General features: G+C 46.2%; 1 protein-coding gene and 1 long non-coding RNA gene across 3 annotated transcripts in view; one reads left to right on the top strand and one right to left on the bottom strand.

Annotated features, from left to right (window-relative positions):
* Nucleotides 1-6,689: 6,689 nt before the first annotated feature.
* MFSD4B (major facilitator superfamily domain containing 4B) lies at nt 6,690-17,081 on the bottom strand. Its single transcript, XM_041747143.1, is given in 6 exon segments — nt 6,690-10,226; nt 10,228-11,441; nt 12,714-12,830; nt 14,785-14,953; nt 16,672-16,988; nt 17,078-17,081. Coding segments are annotated over 6 exon segments (1,878 nt in total). The 3' UTR covers nt 6,690-10,169.
* Nucleotides 17,082-17,274: 193 nt separating this feature from the next.
* LOC121472068 overlaps nt 17,275-20,570 on the top strand; it is a 31,111-nt gene continuing 27,815 nt past the window's right edge. The window contains exons 1-2 of one of the 2 annotated variants that reach the window (XR_005982770.1): nt 17,275-17,397; nt 17,963-18,175. This is a non-coding gene — a long non-coding RNA (uncharacterized LOC121472068). Of the gene's footprint in view, nt 17,398-17,879; nt 18,176-20,570 lie in introns of both variants that reach the window. The other variant, XR_005982773.1, reaches the window with a different exon arrangement.

The following is a 20,570-nucleotide window of genomic DNA, read 5'->3' on the forward strand; positions in this document are numbered from 1 at the left end:
GTAACGAAGTACCACAGACGGAGCGGCTCAAACAAGAGAAATCCTCCCCAGGATTCTGGAAGCTGGACGGCTGAGATCAAGGCACTGGAGAGCTGGCCGCCTCTGCAGCCTCTCTCCCGGGCTCGTAGATGGTCATCTTCCTCCCTGTGCCTTCACGTGGTCCTCCCTCCGTGCCAGTCTGTGTCCTAATTTCTTCCTCTTTTAAGGATACCGATCATGTGGGGGGATTAGGGCCCCCCGCTAATGACCTCATGTTAGCTTGACTGCCTCTTTAAAGACCCTATCTCCAAATCCCCAGTCTGGGCCACTAGAGGTTAGGACTTCAACATAGGGGGTGGGGTGGGGTGTAGCAACACAATTCAGCCCGTAAATGTGTGGATGATGCAATATGCCAGGTGCTTTACAAACATTATTTCAAGGACGCCTGGGTGGCTCAGAGGTTGAGTGTCTGCCTTCGGCGCAGGGTGTGACCCCAGGGTCCCGGGATCGAGTCCCGTATCGGGCTCCCTGTGTGGAGCCTGCTTCTCCCTCTGCCTATGTCTCTGTGTCTCTCAGGAATAAAAAAATAAAGTCTTTAAAAAAAACAAAATAAAACATATTTCATCGGTGTCTCACTGCCTCTACTCCATGAAAGAAAATAGAGGCCAAGAGATTCCAGCAATGTGACCGAGGTGGAAGGTGGTAGGTGGCAGAGAATTCACATCCAGGCCGACAGGCTCCACACCCCACATTTAACCATCACAGCACACGTGAGCTCTTCTCTTTATAGGGTCCATTGAAGTTTCCCAAAGGAGAGAGAATGAAGGGTCGCTAGAGTGAGCAAATAGAAAAATCCCATTCTCCCTTCCAGTGGGCAGTAGCAGGAGCCCCAGCCAATTCTCAGGTCTGGGTCCTTGTAAACCGCAGGGTCCTGCCCCAGCCTTCCCGCCCAGGGAACCCTTAGGAACAGAGGCCGTGGTCACTCAGCCCACTCTCAAGCTCAACCAAATCCCTGGGAGATGAAGCAGGAGTGTAACCATAAACCAAGGCCCCACTTCCTCGGGGAAGGCACTGGGGACCCTGGATAGCACAGTCGCTTATACTTGAAATCCTATCGTATCTGGCCCAATGCCAAAGCTGCTCGGGTTCTGTAGTTAGAAGGAGCCAGAAAGGCCAAGCTCTGCCCAGAGTCCCTGGCACGGTGCAAAGGTACAAGAAGATCCCTGCCCCGGGCAAGGTGCGCAGCTGTAGCCTTAGATGACGGAGGCAGGGATGGCAGCAGTCAAATAAGGACACCCCCGGCGTCATTACTGCTAGGACGAGAGAGGGTGCCAATTCACTTCTCTCAGCTCAAACGTTCCCACTTTAAAAATAACTTCTCCCAAGGCTCCGGCAAAGTGTGAAGGGGGTGGAGACGTTGCTGTACACATGAATCACGCTCCAGGCTAGAAGCATTTAACCAGATTATCCCTACAGTTGTTCTAAGGGAGACAGAAAGGGCTGCGGTCACAACAGCACTTTCCGCTGCGGGTTCTTTATAGAAGGGAAGCAACGAGAAGCTCCCCAGTTCCTGCTTGATGTCCAATTCTGAAAACTTCCTTTCCATCCTGAAACAAGGACATAACTGTAATCCTCTTAATTAGGAGATTATTATTCAGGTAAAATATTAACTAAGATACCCAGCTAGCAACAGCTGCTTCGGTGGACTTGTGAATTTAGAAACTAGATCATAAACTTAAGAGAAACGGAGGAGCCAGAAATGTTAGAGGTCATCAACGATGTTAGATGTCATTTCTAAAATATCCATGTGAACTTAAAATAACACACTATTCACACTTTAGGAACCCAAGACAACTACCACATACATTTTTGGAGCACTCACAACCTAAAATCTGGAAATATTCTTGACGAATTTCTGGTGAGACGCCAAAGCACCCATGAAATGAAACACAATTTTATCTTAAATCAACAGTGGTATTTATTTATATCAATATGTTATTCAAACAAGCTTTTTCATTGTACAAAGCCACGTAAGTGTGAGCAGTCTTAAATACAGACGTAATGGATCTACAAGGCCATCCCTACCCCGTTAAGCCCCCCAAATCAAAACTGACTGGTGAAAACCTGTTTAGAAGAAAAACCTCCCACAGGTCCAGGTTTGGTTTCATTACAGGTAAGATTTCAAAGTAAGCTCTCAAACACTTGCTCAATGACTGAATAAAAACTGGAAGCAAAGATAACAAAACTTTGAGGTAGATGTCGGACATAACCTTTCAGTACTCTGCGTGTGGGTGACACTAAGCTGATTGATTATAATGGGCTAAAAGTCTGCCTAGAGTTTGAAGCAATACGACTAAATGCATGGGTTTCTCTATCTTCTTCCTCTAGCCGGTTTCTTCTGGAAAAATGGATTTAGGACAATATCTAAGTCAAATAATGAAAGCACCCAAAAACATTAAAAACAGAACTAACACATGAGCCAGCAATCAGACTTGTGGGGACACCCAAAAGCACTGAAAGCAGAAATTCAAACAGGTATGTGTACGTCAATTTTCACAGCAGCATTATTCCCAATCGCCAAAAGGTGGAAGCAACTCAAACGTCCCTAACAGACACATGTGTAAGCAAAGTATACATTCAGGAGACTATTACTGCACCTTACAGAGGAAATCCTGACAGGCTACAACCTGGATGAAATTTGAAGATAATATGCGGAGTGAAATAAGCCAGTCACAATAGGACAAATACCGTCTAATGCCATTTATATGAAGTACTTAGAGTAGTGAAAATTGTAGAGCTAGAAGGTAGACTGCTCTTTGTCAGGGCTCATACAAGGGTGTAATGGAGAGATACGGTGTTTAATGGGTTACAGAGTTTCAGTGGGGGTTTTTTTGTATATTTTTTTATTAGAGTTCGATTTGCCAACATATAGCATAACACCCAGCGCTCATCAGAGTTTCAGTTTTGTGAATGAGGCAGTAATGGTTGCACAATGTGAGTGTAGGAATGCCACTGAATTCATACACATAAAAATGGCTAAGACGGTACATGTTATGTCTATTTTATCACACTTGAAAATAAATTATTTTTAAAAGCACCTTGCAATCTCAACAAGTTGTTCAGAGGCTAAAAAGCTCACCATTCATGTCGTCGAACAACTTCAACACTTCTCCAGGCCATCCATTAACTAACATAATCAAACACATCGAAGGCAAGTTGCCATAAAGTCAGAGACCGGACACGAAAGGCATTTTTGCAAGTAAAAATATAAGCCAAAAGAAAAACAATACATTAAGAATTAACAACTACACTGCAAGAACCTAAGGAATCTTCTCTGCAAGAACTGAAAGAAAGAAACAAGGCAGAAAATAGAGGACATGACAACACATGATTAAGACAATCACCAAAAAATGTTGGAAGATGCAGGGAAAAAAATGCACAAAAATTCTCTTTGCAAAAATTCAGTGTTATAAAATTTTAACTCGGGATCCCTGGGTGGCGCAGCGGTTTGGCGCCTGTCTTTGGCCCAGGGCGCGATCCTGGAGACCCGGGATCGAATCCCACGTCGGGCTCCCGGTGCATGGAGCCTGCTTCTCCCTCTGCCTGTGTCTCTGCCTCTCTCTCTCTCTCTCTCTCTCTCTCTCTTTGTGTGACTATCATGAATAAATAAAATTTTAAAAAAATAAATAAAAATAAAATAAAATAAAATAAAATTTTAACTCATTAAGTATGAAACTATTTATAGCTAAATAAAAATCCAAGTCAAGTTCAACCTAGCTCAAATGCCAACTAGCCAAAGTGCATAAAGGGAAGGGGTTTAAATCCTCCTGACAACCAAGGTGCCCGGCCTTGGTTTGCTTCCACAACACACAAGGACAGGCAAAGCTTCTCCTTTGGATCACTAAACACCACTGTCTACCATTAGGACCCAGTAAAACCAGCCTTTCCTTAGGTCCCGTGATAATTTATATCAGGCCATTTGAGAAGGCATCTAACAACCTTTCTGACCCCAGATACTTGTAAATTTCTAATATAACAAAATAAAGACTTCCTGGAAACACCTTGTGTGATTACTTGTTTGATATCTTGTATCCCCCACTAGACCTGTGTTATCCAGGCATGCCTGGGTGGCTCAGTGGTTGCACATCTGCCTCTGGCTCAGGACGTGACCCCGGAGTCCCGGATAGAGTCCCACATCGGGCCCCTTGCGTGGAGCCTGCTTCTCCCTGTGTGTCCCTACCTCTCTCTCGTGAATAAATAAATAAAATCTTAAAAAAAAAAAGACCTGTGTTATCCAATATAGCAGCCATCAGCTAAGGTAGCTATTTAAATTAAAAAATTCATTTTCTGGGCAGCCCCGGTGGCGCAGCGGTTTAGTGCCGCCTGCAGCCCAGGGCGTGATCCTGGAGACCCTGGATCGAGTCCCATGGCAGGCTCTCTGCATGGTGCCTGCTCTCTCTCTCTTTCTGTGTGTGTGTGTGTGTGTGTGTGTGTGTCTCTATGAATAAATAAATAATCTTTAAAAAATTTTCATTTTCTGTGTCTTACTAGCCATATTTCAAGGAGTCAATTCACCACATGTGGCCAGTGGCTACCTGGCGGTGCAGATACAAAATATTCCCATCACTGTGGGAAATTCTACTGGACGGTATTTCTATAGAGGGTATGTTCCATGGAGGCAGGAACCTTCTGACCTTTCCACCAATGTACACATAGCACCTCTCACAGAGACTGCCAAATAGGAGGCATTCAACAGACATAAGAAATAAATATTCAACAGTCAATGCAGTAAGTGGAGAGGATTGAAGAGAATTCAGAATAGAGTCCTAGAGTTTGTGTGCAAGAGAGAGAAGGGGGTGCATGGGAACTACAGACTCCTACAGATTTAAGGTCAGATTAAGAAAAGCAAAAACAAAACAAACTGAATTCCCAGAAGTAGCAAAGAATTTGACCCTCTCAAAAAGTGAATCCTGCTACCTGAAATGTGGTCAGTCCACAGGGCAACAGCTCCCCATCCATAAGAGCTCGTTAGACATATGGAATCCCAGCGCCTACCCCAGGTGCTATTCAATTAGAATCTGTATTTTAACAAGCAATTCAAATGCACATTAAACTATGAGAAGCATTAGTCTAGTTCTCTACCCTCCAGATTGAGCAAGTAGCCCTCGCTCAGCAAATTTGTAAAAAAAAAAAAAGAAAGAAAGAAAGAAAAGAAAACAAAAGAAACCCTACGCACAATTGCACGTAAATCTATAATAATCGCAATAACAATTTCAATTAAAAAAGAGCCATTTCTAACAAACTTGGAATCATAAACTTTTTTGTATCTCTTCTCGACTACCTTTACCCCCACTGCACCCCCCCAGTGTAGGAGAACATGAAACACATGTAGTATCTGTGAGTTCCCATATGCAAACACATTCACAGCACTATGAACGAAACAAGCGGCACGTAACAAACACAGATACAGGGTATCCCTGAGGGACATGGCTACTGCCATCAAGCACTTTAAGCTCGGGGCCCCTGGGTGGCTCAGTGGTGGAGCATCTGCCTTTGGCTCGGGTCGTGACCCCAGGGTCCTGGGATCAAGTCCCGCATCAGGCTCCTTGCATGGAGCCTGTTTCTCTTTCTGCCAATGTCTCTGCCTCTCTCTGTATCTCTCATGAATAAACAAAATCTTAAAAACAAACAAACAAACAACAAAGAACTTTTAAGTGGCAGGAGTGATACACTGCTATGGTAAACCAAAAGTTCTGGTTATGAGACAGCTATCCTCATTATTTAATGGTTCTACCTGAAACGAACTCACTTTACATGTAATCCCGGGCTCACACAGTCTTCAGGAGTGTGTTGCTACAGTGATCAATTAGGCTTGTTGTGTGTGTGTTTTTAAATAAATTACAATTCTTCAAATTAATAACCAGTCCATCGGCTACAGTGTCAATGCAATCTGGACACAAAAATTCAAGTTGTTTCTGCAACTTTATCTGGTAGGGGGGAGGTTTTTTTTTTATCCCTTTACCCCGGAAATTATGCTGATGAGAAATGTTAAGAAATTTTCTAGGTGTTTAGAATTATAAATTACTTATACAAGGGCACCTGGCTGATTCAGTTGTTAGAGCAGACAACTACTGATCTTGGGTCGTGAGTTCGAGCCCTACACTGGGCATAGAGCTTACTTTAAAAAGTAAATAAAAACTCGGTATAGGGATCCCTGGGTGGCGCAGCGGTTTGGTGCCTGCCTTTGGCCCAGGGCGCGATCCTGGAGACCCGGGATCGAATCCCACATCAGGCTCCCAGTGCATGGAGCCTGCTTCTCCCTCTGCCTATGTCTCTGCCTCTCTCTCTCTCTCTGTATGACTATCATAAATAAATAATAAAAAAAATTAAAAAAAAAAAAACAAAAAACTCGGTATAAATTTTTATACCTGTCCCTTTCATTTTTATGTACTTCCCTAATCTTCCAGCATGACTTTTTTTTTTAACATCTTCACTACTTTTATGATAAAAACTGATTTTTTTTTTTTTTTAATTTTTATTTATTTATGATAGTCACAGAGAGAGAGAGAGAGGCAGAGACATAGGCAGAGGGAGAAGCAGGCTCCATGCACCGGGAGCCCGATGTGGGATTTGATCCTGGGTCTCCAGGATCGTGCCCTGGGCCAAAGGCAGGTGCCAAACCGCTGCGCCACCCAGGGATCCCAGCGCCACCCAGGGATCCCTAAAAACTGATTTTTAAAAAAGCATTTCTCTTTAAAAAATAAGAGTAACCAAAAGACGCTCTCAAAAGCGTTCTTGGACTTTACTATGAAAATACAACTCAAGTGAAATGTACCTATTTCCCTCACAGAAAGCTGCATCTGAACAAGTTAAAAGCACAGTGGGAAAGAACATAAAATGTCAAGGGGAAAAAGTGCCTAACTCTGAGTGAACCCATCTATTGCCCCACAGAGTCTCCTCTATCAGGTTGGTGGGCCTGCCATACGGGGAGCCTTCCGCGCCCACACTAGCTCACTCAGTTTGGCATCTGTAATCACTCGTGATGACTGCTGAGGGCTTCTTGTCCCAGCTCAAACTTTTTAGTTCTCTTGAACCTCAGTTTTTCAGGTACCAAGACTGCAGCAAACTCACTCTAGGGGGTCCCGAATGAGTCACATCTCTGTACTAGCCTCTCCCCTTGTATTTGGGTAGAACCGTGACTTGCTTCTACCCAAGATTATATGGCAAAGGTGATGGGACGCCACTCCTGGGATTATATTATGTTATAGAAGGCTCCAGCTTAACAGACCCAGGTGAGAGATTCCCCTGCTGGCTTTGAAGAAATAGGCTGCCATGTTGTGAGAGGTCTGCAGAGGGCTGCATGGCCCTAGATGGTTGGTTCTAGGAATGGTGAACTGTCAACCAACTGGTGACAGTTCACAGCCAGACAAAAAACAGGGACCTCAGCCTAACCACAGCAAGGAACTGAATACTGTCAACAACCACATACAGGGTCCTGGAAGAGAACCCAAAGCTCCAAAAAAGAGCACAGCTCTATCCAACAGCTTGACTGCAGTCTCATAAGACCCTGAGCAGAGGACCTAGGGAAGTCATGCCCAAATTCCTGACCCAAGAAACTGTGAGATAAAAAATGTCTGTTGTTGGGGTGCCCGGGTGGTTTGGTCAGTTAGGCAACCAACTCTCGATCTCAGCTCAGGTCTCGATCTCATGGCTGTGAGTTCAAGCCCCATGCTGGACTCCGCACTGGGCATGGAGCCTACTTAAAAATGTCTGTTGTTGTAAACTGATAAATCTGTTATTCAGCAATACTTCAGTATTGGCTACTTGTGCATCAGCAGACACCTACCTAAGAACTGATTATTAGAATGAATGCTAATTCTTGGAATTGTACTAAGTCTTATCCTTCCAATATGGAAATACATCATCAAACTTTAACAATGCCTGTAATCTCATATGGCCATTCACATTTTGGTTTGTGGAACTCCAGTGGATTTTCCAGTGAGGATTTCCAAATTTCCGGCCATGTTCTTATAATCGTCCTTCTCTCCCTGAGCCACATCTTCTACCCCTTAAATGTAGATGCTGCAGATTGAATCCCTGTTCTAGCAAGCCTCCCAGCTGCAGAATAGCATCTACTGCCTAACTTCCAACAACCTGAGAAAAAGCATATATGGAACACAGGTGGTCTCCAAGGTCTAGCTAAGAGAAAAGCAAAGTACAAAAAAGAGCAAGAATAGAATTTTTACTGTTAATTTCTCCAACAGCCCTCTCTAAAATTGCTAGATTATATACAAACCCATATTGTGGTATAGAAGGTGGATGGGCAGTGGTCAAAAAAGATACTGTATTTCACTCAAGAAAAAACAAACGCAAACTTGTAGAAATTAGATAAATAAGAGAAGGCAAAGAATGCAAACAGGTAGAAATCAAATGTTCTTCACCATAAAACGTGGTAAAGAGAAGTAAACAAAAGCTGCCATCAGTGCTTTATCAAAAGAGAGCTCACGGGGTGCCTGGGTGGCTCAGTTAGTTGAGCCTCTGCCTTTGATTCAGGTCATGACCTCAGGGTCCTGGGATCAAGCCCCACATCAGGCTCCCTGCTCAGCGGTGAGTCGGCTTCTGCCTCTTCCTCTCCCTTTGTGATCTCTCTTATTCTCACTCTCTCTCTAATAAATAAATACAATCTTTAAAAAACAAACAAACAAACAAACAAAAGAGAGCTCACACCAGCTTTGCCACACTCATACGAAGTACCCTTTGCGATCCCTGACTCCTAGCCACCAAGCCCCTTTCTAATCATTATTTGGTCTCCCGGGTTATTTCAAACTCCAGAAGAACCCTGCGTGGGTGATACAAATAATCCAAACACTGCAAAAGGCTGTGCCTCTTTGTAAATTAAACTGCAGCCTAGTTCACAGCGCTTACAATGTGATTGCCAGCCGGACGCAATGAGGAGCAAGTCCTGGAAGAGCAAGGCTCAGACTCAGACTCCGTTACCAATTACTCACCCTATTACTAACCTAGTAACTCTGAAACAGCCTGTAAAGTCGGAACATTGCATCTCCAAATCCCATTTGAACATCGAGAAAATCAGCATATAAAAATAACTTTTCTTTTTAAAATATCTGTAAAAATAGTAAAATCTCCTAATTGAATGAATTACTGTAAGACACTGATTGTAACATGCAACATTGCTTTGGATATGTATACGGATAAACTGTCGATTCAATTTCGTCACGATGTTAAGTGACTACTGACTTTAAGACATATTCTGATTTCAGAGATGTTAAAGTTGTGGAAAAAAGGTAGAAAAGGGTGCATCTTAGAACTGATGAAACACAATACTGAAAAATGTGTTTTGCAGATAGTCATTAAACACGGAGTCTCTGAAACGGGCATAGATTCATAACCAGTAGTATTCTTAAAACGATCAATTTTGTTTCACTTCTCATTTGAAATGAAGAATGGATGGCACATGTGAATTTCTGACATCTTGCACAAACTTTTTTTTTTCTTGCACAAACTTTAAAACTTAAGGATTCCTAGTTTGAAAATGATCTCACTTTCACTGATAAAATCACAGATCAGGAGACAGATAAACAAGGCCCTACTCAAGTAAAGTGACCGAGTGCAGGGCCGGAAAACTAGTAAGCAGCAGTCAAGGTTTGCAGCCAGGTCTCTGGGGTCCCGCTCTGTGTTCTCTTCACAGAAATCAGAAATCAAATGAGGCGTGAGCATTCTCTGGTGCAACGCTACAGCGAGGGCAAAGCAATGAATAAAACTGTCCGTTTTCAAAGTTGTTCTTTTTATGAAACAACATTCCTCAACTTCCCTGATAGAATGCCGATGACTGATCATTTGTTCAGCTACTCGGCTCAACTACTAGAGGGTTTCATGCTATGAGAACGGCGCCCAGCTTCTCAACAACACCTTCTCTGCGTGCTGAGGGGTGGAGATCCTAACACATTACCTCATCAGCCACATGCCAAACACTAGCCTCACAAGACCCTGCTGTACGAGACCAAGGCCATTCATTCTTTATGGAAAACTCTGGGAATTGCAGAACCTTGCAAAACTTTGTAGCATCTGCTATACTCTGACCTAGGAATTTTGATCCCCAGAGCATGTTGAAAATCTGCTAATGCTCTGCTTTAACTGGCTTCTTTAGAACCAGACGTTATTCAAGGAGGTCAGTAAATAATCCATCTTCTCTCGGCGTCAGTCCCTTTTACACTGGTTTCTTGCAAGGTGACTTACAGGGGACTTGCCACTGTTAGCTGGAGAGGACTCGAACACCATTGCCCTGGAGTGGGACTGACTGGAGATTTCAGCTACGGGCTTTGTCAGGACATTTCTAGATGTCTCTATTACAGAATTTCTCATTGTGTCATTCATTTCAATCACTTCAAAATCCATTTCATTCCATTTCTCTGCATCTTCTTCTTCATTCTCTTCCTCGTAGTCATTTAGCTCAGAACTAGACAGCAAAGCTTTCTGGTCCTCGCTTTTTCTGTGTTCTTTTCGCTGTTGATTGAGAGGGGAGGTGGCTAACTTATAGAGCACGGGAAATAAAACAGCAGTGGCTATCGAGGCCCCCAAAATGGTGTACAGGACTACAGGCAAATCAGGGTACTGCCCCTGAAGAAGTCCAATTACCGCAGGGATAGCCATTTCTCCCAAGGCAGCACCAACGACAAAAAATGCGGCGGATTTCCCACGGATGGTCGTGTACTGCTCAATCCAAGAAACACCACTAGGAAACGTGGTCGCCATCGAGGCCCCGTACACCGAAGTCGCTATCCAGAGGCAAACTGGGCTCTTGTCGAAAAGCACCAGCAGTAAGGATGATGCCAGGCTGCCGGTGTTGCTCAACACGATCATGGTTCCAGGTTGTAAGCATGTAGCGAAAAGGATTGCCAGGCCCCTGCAGGCTGCAAAGGTGCCCCAGAAGACGGAGTTCAACAGCGCCGCTTCACTTTCTCTCATGCCAGCATGGGTGGTCGCAAACGAGAAAACGTAAGAACCGTACGTTACCTCGGCTCCAACGTAGAAAAAGAAGAACAGAAAAAGGAGACAAAGAAGGGCATTGTGGTATTTGGCTCTTCGAGACCTCTGAGCGGAGGCTTTGGCCTTCTCCTGCCTTGAGCTTTTCTTAAAAAGCAGAGCGAAAAAAAAGAGAGAAACTACAAAAATGTAAGTACCGATAATAGCGTACGCCCACAGCAAATTCATATTGTCAGGTACTCTGAAGAGAGATTCTGAGTCCGCTTCAGATGACTGGTTGAGAGCCGAGTGGTTAGAGTCAGCCTCCGTGTGGTTTGCAGCAGACACCGTCGTCGTGCCCAGGGCCAATTTAGCCAGCAGTGGAGCCAAAAAGGCACCCAAGGCAAAACTGAAGTGTAAGGCCTGCATGTGTGGGGCTCCTTTGTCCCCCCAAATAGCCAAGATTAGGACGTTACCACCTACCAACGAAAGATGAGAAAAATGATTTAATCATAGTAACTCAACAAAAAACAGTTCATTACTATCAGAAAGAGGATTAGTATATTTTTTGTGGCACAAGGACTAAGATATTCTCCGTCATCAAATGTTGCAACTCAGTCAATTTTATGATCAAGGAATTCCACCGGAGAATTCTAAGCATCGTAACATCACATCGTCACAAATGGATTCTGCAAGCTAGTAAACCACTACCTCCTAGAGCCAGCCTTGGTTGGCCCAAGGCTTTTTTTTTATAAGACGGTTTTGTGGCTGGCGGGGGTGGGAGTGGGGGTGGGGTGCGAGGGGGGCGGGGAGTGGGAAAGAGGTGGATATTTATTTGTTTGTAAACATCTTCAATATATATTATCATCAGATAATGGCCAAATTACCAGTTGAGGAAAATTATCTATCTTGTAGATGCAAAACATAGGTTCAAAAACCTGAATTCTGCTGGGCCCATTACAGGAAACAAAAGTAAAAGGCAAGAAGCATCAAATGTTGTGTTTTCTCTCTCTCTCTTTTTAAAAAAAAAAAAAAAAAACATATTTGCAAATAAACATACAATTGTACCCCATAATTTCACAACCAAACTAACCCTAAAGTATAAAATATCCCCAACCTATCAGGTAACAGTAAAGCAGGGGAAGAAAAGACCTGGGTTTCAGGGGTACACAAATGCCAAGTATGTTATTTAGTAGGTTTTACAAGATACCAATACTCATGGAGGGGATTTCCTGCAGGAAGGCAGGAGCTTTTGAGAGAGGGGGAAAAAAAAAAAGAGAAGGAAAATAATATACTGCACAGGTTTCTCTTAGTTCAAAAGGCAGAGTGCTTTTCAAATTGGATAGCTGCTTCTAGGATTCCTCAGCCAAATCCGGTTCCAAAGCTGGTTTAACCTATTAACCCATCAATTCCTCCCATACTACACTGATAAAGTTCTATCCCAAAATGGAAGCCCACTCACCTGTACCGTAATTACCCACATGGGAGACCCTTTCCTGTTTGGATACTGTAAATCAATAATCTCTCACTGAACAAAATTCTTTAAATTCACTCCATGGTTGGCAGCTCAAAAGCAGGCACCCTACTTGGCAAGAAGAAGAGTTGCCAGAGGGTGGTTCTGACTGGGTGAACCCATGAGCTATTCAGTAGGTCGGTGTCATTTCACACTGCAAATGACAAGTTGATGTCACCTGCTCTTTTTCTAGTAGAAAGTCTCTATTCCCAGAGATGACACTGAAGGGCTCACTGACCTGTATCCAGAATGCCAATTGAAACGCCAAAGACGGACATCATGATGATCAATAACACCGCTGTCTTACAAAATGGAACAAGATAAAGACCAACTGTGGTAGCCAACATTGACATTCCTGAGAAGAAAGGTAAAAGTCAGCTATAAAAAACAATATTCACACAAAAAGTTGTGAATCAAGTCAACATCATAAACCCTCCCATAAATGCAAAGCAGGTCAAATTACAATTGAGTAACAATAAGTGAATGAGAGGTTCAGCATCTACAAACGGTTATTTCCTTTGCAAGCTTTCCTAATCTTTATGGACCATAAAATATAAGTTATCCTAACATGAGTACATTTCCAGCATTGCTGATAATCAAACCACATCCTACAAGGCAAAGCTTTATAGCAAAGCAGATAATGCAAAAATTATTTATTTAAATATTTCATAATTTTTATTTTATTTTTATTTTTTAAAAAATTTTTATTTATTTATGATAGTCACACACAGAGAGAGAGAGAGGCAGAGACACAGGCAGAGGGAAAAGCAGGCTCCATGCACCGGGAGCCCGATGTGGGATTCGATCCTGGGTCTCCAGGATCACGCCTTGGGCCAAAGGCAGGCGCCAAACTGCTGCGCCACCCAGGGATCCCAAATATTTCATATTTTTAAAAGAGATGTTAAGGGAGGCCTGGGTGGCTCAGCGGTTGAGCGCCTGCCTTTGGCTCAGGTCATGATCCTGGGATCCGGGATCGACGAGTCCCGCATCAGGCTCCCTGCATGGAGCCTGCTTCTCCCTCTGCTTGTGTCTCTGCCTCTATCTCTGTCTGTGTCTCTCATGAATAAGTAAATAAATCTTTTTTAAAAAATTTTTTATTTTTATTTTTTATTTTTTTAATTTTTTTTTTAATTTTTATTTATTTATGATAGTCACAGAGAGATAGAGAGAGAGGCAGAGACACAGGCAGAGGGAGAAGCAGGCTCCATGCACCGAGAGCCCGACGTGGGATTCGATCCCGGGTCTCCAGGATTGCGCCCTGGGCCAAAGGCAGGCGCCAAACCGCTGTGCCACCCAGGGATCCCAAAAGAGACGTTTAGATATGAGATTAAAAAATTAGGAGAAAAAAAATAAAAAAATAAATAAAAAATAAATTAAAAATTAGGAGAAAAATAAAATGCAGTTACAATAGTTTGTAGGAGAAATGTATTAAGCAATTTAGCTTGAGAGTAGGAAAGGAAAATACAAGAGATCTGTATGTTCTCAACCCACCTGGGAAATCTGAGCGATTATTCATTTACTCATCAACAACAGTAAATTATTCTCCTTACTTCCAAAGCAGTTTTATGACATTAATCCAGATTTTCTTTCAACATGTCTATTTATTCAAAAAAGAGCAAGTTAGGGATCCCTGGGTGGCTTAGCAGTTTAGTGCCTGCCTTCAGCCCAGGGGTCCCAGGATCGGGTCCCACATCGGGCTCCCTGCATGGAGCCTGCTTCTCCCTCTGCCTGTGTCTCTGCCTTTCTCTGTGTCTCTCATGAATAAATAAACAAAATCTTAAAAAAAAAAAAAAAAAGAGCAAGTTAAAAGCTTTGCCATCTAATTCAAGGGTGAGGTAGAGAGGTCTGGAAGCATCATTAATATGCGGCATCCGAGACAAAAATTTAGCCTATGTCACTTTGCCCCCAGTACTTCCCACTTCATTCTCAGTCCAGGGTCTAGCCGGGGCAAGTTCAAGGAATTCACTTCTGACCTATGGTGGCTCCAGCAGATCAGCCCTAAACCCTGACAGGCAGAGTTCTTTGGACAACTAGTATGTGATCCTAGGGGTGGCACGTAAACTTCACTGAGAGCCAGGAAGGCTAAAGATAGTGACACATTCTAGGGCTAATCTAAATTTCCAGAGTGGCCCAGCACAGATTCCCTATAACTGCTAAGATGAAAACAGGTACCAAGGAGACCTGATTTCCACTGAGAATGCCTGGCAAACACTACCCATTTGAGTTGTCAAACACAACATATTTCATACTTAAAAACAAATTGTAAATTCCTTGAAAGTCATAAAAAGCTAAAATTGGTCTTTACTCACCCAAAAGTAGAAAATGATTCATATTGTCAAGAAGAATTCCACCAATCACAGAGCCACTCAAAAATCCAAAAGCACGGCCCACAAAAATCAGAGAAAGACTGCTAATGTTGCGGTTCACGTTTGTTGCCAAATCTTGAAAAGTCGGTCCCAGTATAGCAACACTCATTCCCTAGAATTTAAAAAGACAAAATCTTTTATTTACAATCAGTAAAATAACATCTGCCTATGTGGCAGCTTAAAATATTATTCCTGGTTTTTGATGTTGTCAAAAACGGCAGTATTTCTGGGTTGCACAGTATCCTTCCTCTGATACACACAAAATACACAGGAGACAGACAATTTAAACATTTCTAAATCTAGATTTTTCTTCAAAGCAAACCCCAAGCCATGAGAGAATATTTGTTGGACACTTAAAAAAAAAAGTTTTAGGATGCCTGGGTGGATCAGTGGCTGAGTGGCTGCCTTCAGCCCAGGGTGTGACCCTGGGGTCCTGGGATCGAGTCCTGCATCGAGCTCCTTGCATGGAGCCTGCTTCTCTCTTTGCCTGTCTCTGCCTCTCTGTGTCTCTCATGAATAGATAAATAATTTTTTTAATGTTTCTAATGGGTCTATGCTTCAAGAATAATTTATCCTACTGGCATCTGGGTGGCTCAGCTGGTTGAGTTGGTCTTGGGCTCAGGTGGTGATCCCGGGGTCCTGGGATCCAGCCCAGTGTCAGGCTCTCTACTCCTCTGCCACTCTGCCTGTGTGTGCACGCTCACTCACTAGCTGTCAAATAAATAAAATCTTAAAAAAAAAAAAAAAAAGAATTCCTTCTAATTGGACTGCTCTGCTTGAAACACTTGGGTGTGCGTCCTGCCCAAGCCCGAGCAGTCCCAAACTGAGAGCTGAGCAAGCACTTGGTATGGGGAGGGGAGGCTGAGCTGCATCTGCAATCCAATCACTTCCTGCCTGCAAAGCACCCAAAAACAGGACCTGGCACAAGTGCCCTGCAACGATTTTTCTTTTTTCAAATCATCAAAATCCTCCAAGAATCCGTTTGTGGTTCAAAAGAAAGACACTGAGTGACCAGGGATGATTGTCCTCAGAGGACTCACCCTAGTGAATCCCCAAGATCCCCATTCATCAGGCCGGGAATGACAGGGAGACCTCCAGAAATAAGGGAGTCGTGGGGCAGCCACGGGGGTGTCAGAAGGCGTTTCTAGGGATCCCTGGGGGGCTCAGCGGTTGAGCGCCCGCCTTTGGCCCAGGGCGTGACCCTGGAGACCCGGGATCGAGTCCCACGTCGGGCTCCCTGCGTGGGGCCTGCTTCTGCCTCTGTCTCTGCCTCCCTTTGTGTCTCATGAATAAATAAATAAAATCTAAAAAAAAAAGAAGAAGAAGGGGCTTGTAGCCCTGCAGTTTGCTCCAAGGAAGACGCGGGGGACCTAAAGGTCTGTCTGCACGGCTGCGGGCAGAACGAGCGCTTACTCCTGGCTCCTGCACGGAAGCCGGCTGCGTGGTGCAGAAAAGTCCTTTTCCCTCTCGGGGCCTGTTTCCTCCATCTGCAAACACAAGGAGTCGGCTCAATCTGGCCAGACAAGGAAGAGCAAATCCCAGGGAAGCAGCTTTGGGTGGTAACTTGGCATCTGCGTGGCTGGAGGGGCAGGGGCAGGGGCAGGGGCAGGGGCTCCACACCCGACCCCCCACCCCGGGAGCTGCCCAGATCTCAGGGAAAAACCAACTTCGCACTCAGCAGCGCTCCGGCGGCGGGGCTGTGCCCGTTCTGCAGATTCGGCCCCGAAGGCCGGCGCCGACGACCGCGCCCAAGGTCACCAGCCGGCGGGCGGCGGAAGCGAGCCGCGAACCTCCCGCCCCGGCCCCGCAGCCTCGGGCCCCCGCGCTCACCAGCCCCAGGAAGGCGGCGCACAGCACCGCGGTGATGAGCCAGCGCAGCCTGCGCCCGGCCCCGCGGCCCCGCCGGGAGCCCGCCGCCGCCGCCGCCGCCGCCGCCGCAGCCTCATTCTCCGCCGCGGCCTCGGCCTGGAGGAGCCGCTGCCCGGCAGCCGGCGCCCCGGCCCCGCGCACGTCCAGCTCCAGCTCCAGCTCCAGCTCGGCGGCTGCGGAGAAGCGCTCAGGCGCCCGCCCCGCCGCGCCTCGGGGACCCGCCGCCGAGCCCCGCCCCTCCAGGCCCGGAGGCCCCGCCCCTCCAGGCCCGGCGGCGCCTCGGGAACCGGCCGCCGAGCCCTGGCCCCGCCCCCCCGCCCCTGAGGCCCCGCCCCACACGTCGGCCCCGCCCCTCCCGCGCGGCGGCCCATCGGCGCCTCGGGGACCGGCTGCCGAGCCCCAGCCCCGCCCCTCCAGGCCCCGCCCCCCGGAAGCCGGACTTCCGAACTCGCGACGCCCGCCTGTCAGCACGCCCGGGGGCCGCGCGGGTCACGTGGCGGAAGTGCGGCCTCCCGCCCGCCGCGGCCGCTCGCTCCCAAACCGGAAGTTTATGTGGTTGCCTGGGAGACCGGACGGGGCGCCCCGGCGGCCCCGTGACACGCGCGGCGGAGCCCACGGAGGCCGGGCGAGCGGGCGCCCCGCGGCGGAGGGAGCGGCAGCTGCAGCCCGGGGCGCGGGGACGGTGAGGTAAGACGCGGCCGCGCCCCGGTACTGAGGGGAAGGCGGGTTAGTGCCTCCGCAGGGCAGAGCCCGCCCGAGGGCTGAGCCCCGGGACAGCGTCCAGGCGTGCGGTCCTCATCCGCGCCCTGGAGATGCTCGCCAGCTGTCGGCCGCGTGCGGAGGCGTCCCCGGGAACCCCGAGGCAGCCCTGCAGGTGCGCTGGCTCCGCGGGCGGCCGGACGGTTAAGTCGGGCTGAGCAGCGGCTTGCCCGGGGCAGGCGGACGGGGCGGGGGGCGGCCGGAGCTCAGCCCAGGGCGGTTGCAGGCTCCGGCCCCGGCCCCGGCCCCGGCCCCGGCCCCGGCCCAGCAAACCACGCCGCGGTTTGTCGCCCAGCGCAGCGGGACACGGATTTCCAGGGGCCTGGGCTGCAGGTGCGCCAGCGGGGACGGCAGGCCTGGTCCTCCTGATCCGATTCCAGCTCTCCGTTGCCTTTCTGCTCTTTGACCAGATCGCGGCCTCCAGACGTGTAGATGTTTGTTTTATTACCCGTTGGAAATGTTCTTCTGCACCCGACTACCTCTCCCCACTTAGGCTCCCGGACTACAGACCCTTCCAGCCCAGCCGGCTCTCCAGCCCCCACCACTGGATCATGAAGCCCTTCCCAGTTTACCTCCAAGCACAGATGCTGTGCGGTAGGAGAACCTGCTTTAGACGTCAGGGTCACGGAAGGCCGCTTTGAGAAGAGACTGATGTGGCTGAAACTGCAGGCGTCTGTATTAAAGAGCATAGCAGGTTATGTGAAAGGTGGGTTAGGTCCGAATTACAAAGGATTTCGGGTGCCTCCTCCATGGAGGAGTTCTGTCTTCAGACTGGCTCACTGAGATTTCATACAAGCAAAAATATTCTGTAGGAACTCAAGCTTCACAGTGTTTCATCTTTATCACCTAAAACCAAACTCCTCCCCCCCCCCCTAAATAAATTTGCCCCTGCTCTGCGTTCTGGGCAAATACTCCACGCTGACATGACCACCCACCTGTCATCTTTGTAAGGAATGGGAGATCCTGCCTTGATGCTTCTTTCTTTCTCTCTCCTCACCAAGTTCTGACCATTTTATCTCTGTAGGTATTTCTAAAACCCAGCCTCTATGCTATTATCACAGCCTACTTTAAAGATTTTATTTATTTGAGAGAGAGAGAGAGAGAGAGAGAGAGAACGCACACCAGCAGGGGGAGCAGCAGGCAGAGGGAGCAGCGGGCTCCCCGCCAAGGAGGGAGCCTGACTTGGGACTCGACCCCAGGACCCTGGAATCATGACCTGAGCTGAAGGCAGATGCTTAACTGACTGAGCCACCCAGGCGCCCTTATCACAGCCTACATTTAAAACTTTTTTGGGACAAGCAGATAGATGGGCGTCTTCCTTCGGCTCGGGGCCTGGTCCCAGAATCCAGGATCGAGTCCCACATCGGGCTCCCTGCTTCTCCCTCTTCCTTGTGTCTCTGCCTCTCTCTCTATGTCTCTCATGAATAAATAAATAAATCTTTAAAAAATAAAACTTTTTCACCTCTCACCAAAACTATTCCCCTAGCTCCTAATTGGTTCCCCCCCCAGTCTTCTGTTCTCCCACCTTTCACCCCTGAGTAGCTCCCTGAAATGAAAATCTGCTGCATAAAACCTTTCCAGAATATAATCCGACTTCATTTGCTCCCACCCACCACTCTAGCTCTATCTCTTTGTTCACATTCCAACAACATCAGAATTGCTATTAGTCCCTTACGTGTGGTTTCTCGCTTCATTACCTGTGATCGCATCGTCCCCTGGATCCAAAATGCCTCCTTTGTCTTTCACCTGCTGTGGGAGAGGCTGCTAGCTATCCATCAAAATCCATTTGCCCTTTCTTCCTAAGTGCTTAAGTTCTAACCCAGAGCATGACTACCCCAGCTCCGCTACATTTCCCAGCTGAATTTGCAGTTACGGATGCCAATAGAATGTGAGCAGAAAGCCCAGAGAGAATTCTTCCCTCTGACTGTTAAAAAACCTGTTGTTTTTTTTCAACCTGGATGGAGCTAGAGGGTATTAATGCTAAGCGGAAATAAGGCAATCAGAGAAAGGCAATCATCATATGATCTCACCCATATGTGGAATTTAAGAAACAAAACAGAAGGTCATAGGGGAAGAGGAAAAAATAAAACCAATAATACATTATATGGTAATTAAATTTAAATTAAAAAATTGAAAATAAGACCTATTTTTTTAAAAGATTTATTTATTTATTTTTAGAGAGTTGGGGAGGGGGAGAGAGTGAGAGCCTCAAGCAGACTCCCTGATGAGTATGGAGCCGATGTGGGGCTCGATCTCACAACTGAGACCATGACCTGAGCCAAAATCTAGAGTCGTGTGTTTAACCTACTGAGCCACCCAGGTGCCCCCAAACCTTGTTGCTTAAATCACTGAATCTTTGTGACAGTAGCTTAGTCTCCCCTAAGAGCACCTGCCTTATTCCTGCCTATCTTCTCAATAATCATACATATTTTAAAGAATTTAAGAGAAAAAATAAGGATTTTTATATTAACCCAGATAGTTAAATTCTCTGTTGCTCTTCCTTCATTCCTAAACATCCAGGTCTTCCTCTGGTATCCTTTCCCTTCATTCCCAGCACTTTTTTTTTTTTTTTTTTTTTTTAACACTGGTTCTGTTGACAATAGCTTTCTGAGTTTTCCTTCATCTCAGAATGTCTTTATTTCACCTTCATTACCGAGAATATTTTCACTGGCTATAGGCTTCTGATTCACGGTCCCTTAGTTTCCACAGTCAGATGTGTTATTCCAGTGTCGTCCGGCTACCCTGGATTCTGCATTCAATCCATGCTCTTTATATAGTTTGGTTTAGAGACATCTAGGCATGGTTTTCTTTGAATTTAAGTGCCAGAGTTCACCAAGATCCTGGAATCCGTAAATATACATCTTTCACCAAATTTGGGAAGTTTTTAGCCATTATTTTTTCACATAATTTTCCTCAACCTCTTTCACCTTTCTGGGACTCCAGTGACTTGTATGTTAGACCTTTTGATAATTGTTGCACAAATCCCTGATGCTCCTGGGTCCTGGTTTTTTCCAGGCTTTTTATCCCATTCTGCTCTTCAGCTTACATCATTTCTGTTGACTAATCTATCTTCAAGTTCACTGCCGCTTTCTTTCATCATC

The sequence above is a fragment of the Vulpes lagopus genome, chromosome 1 (genome assembly GCF_018345385.1).
Source record: "Vulpes lagopus strain Blue_001 chromosome 1, ASM1834538v1, whole genome shotgun sequence".
Lineage (NCBI taxonomy): Eukaryota > Metazoa > Chordata > Mammalia > Carnivora > Canidae > Vulpes > Vulpes lagopus.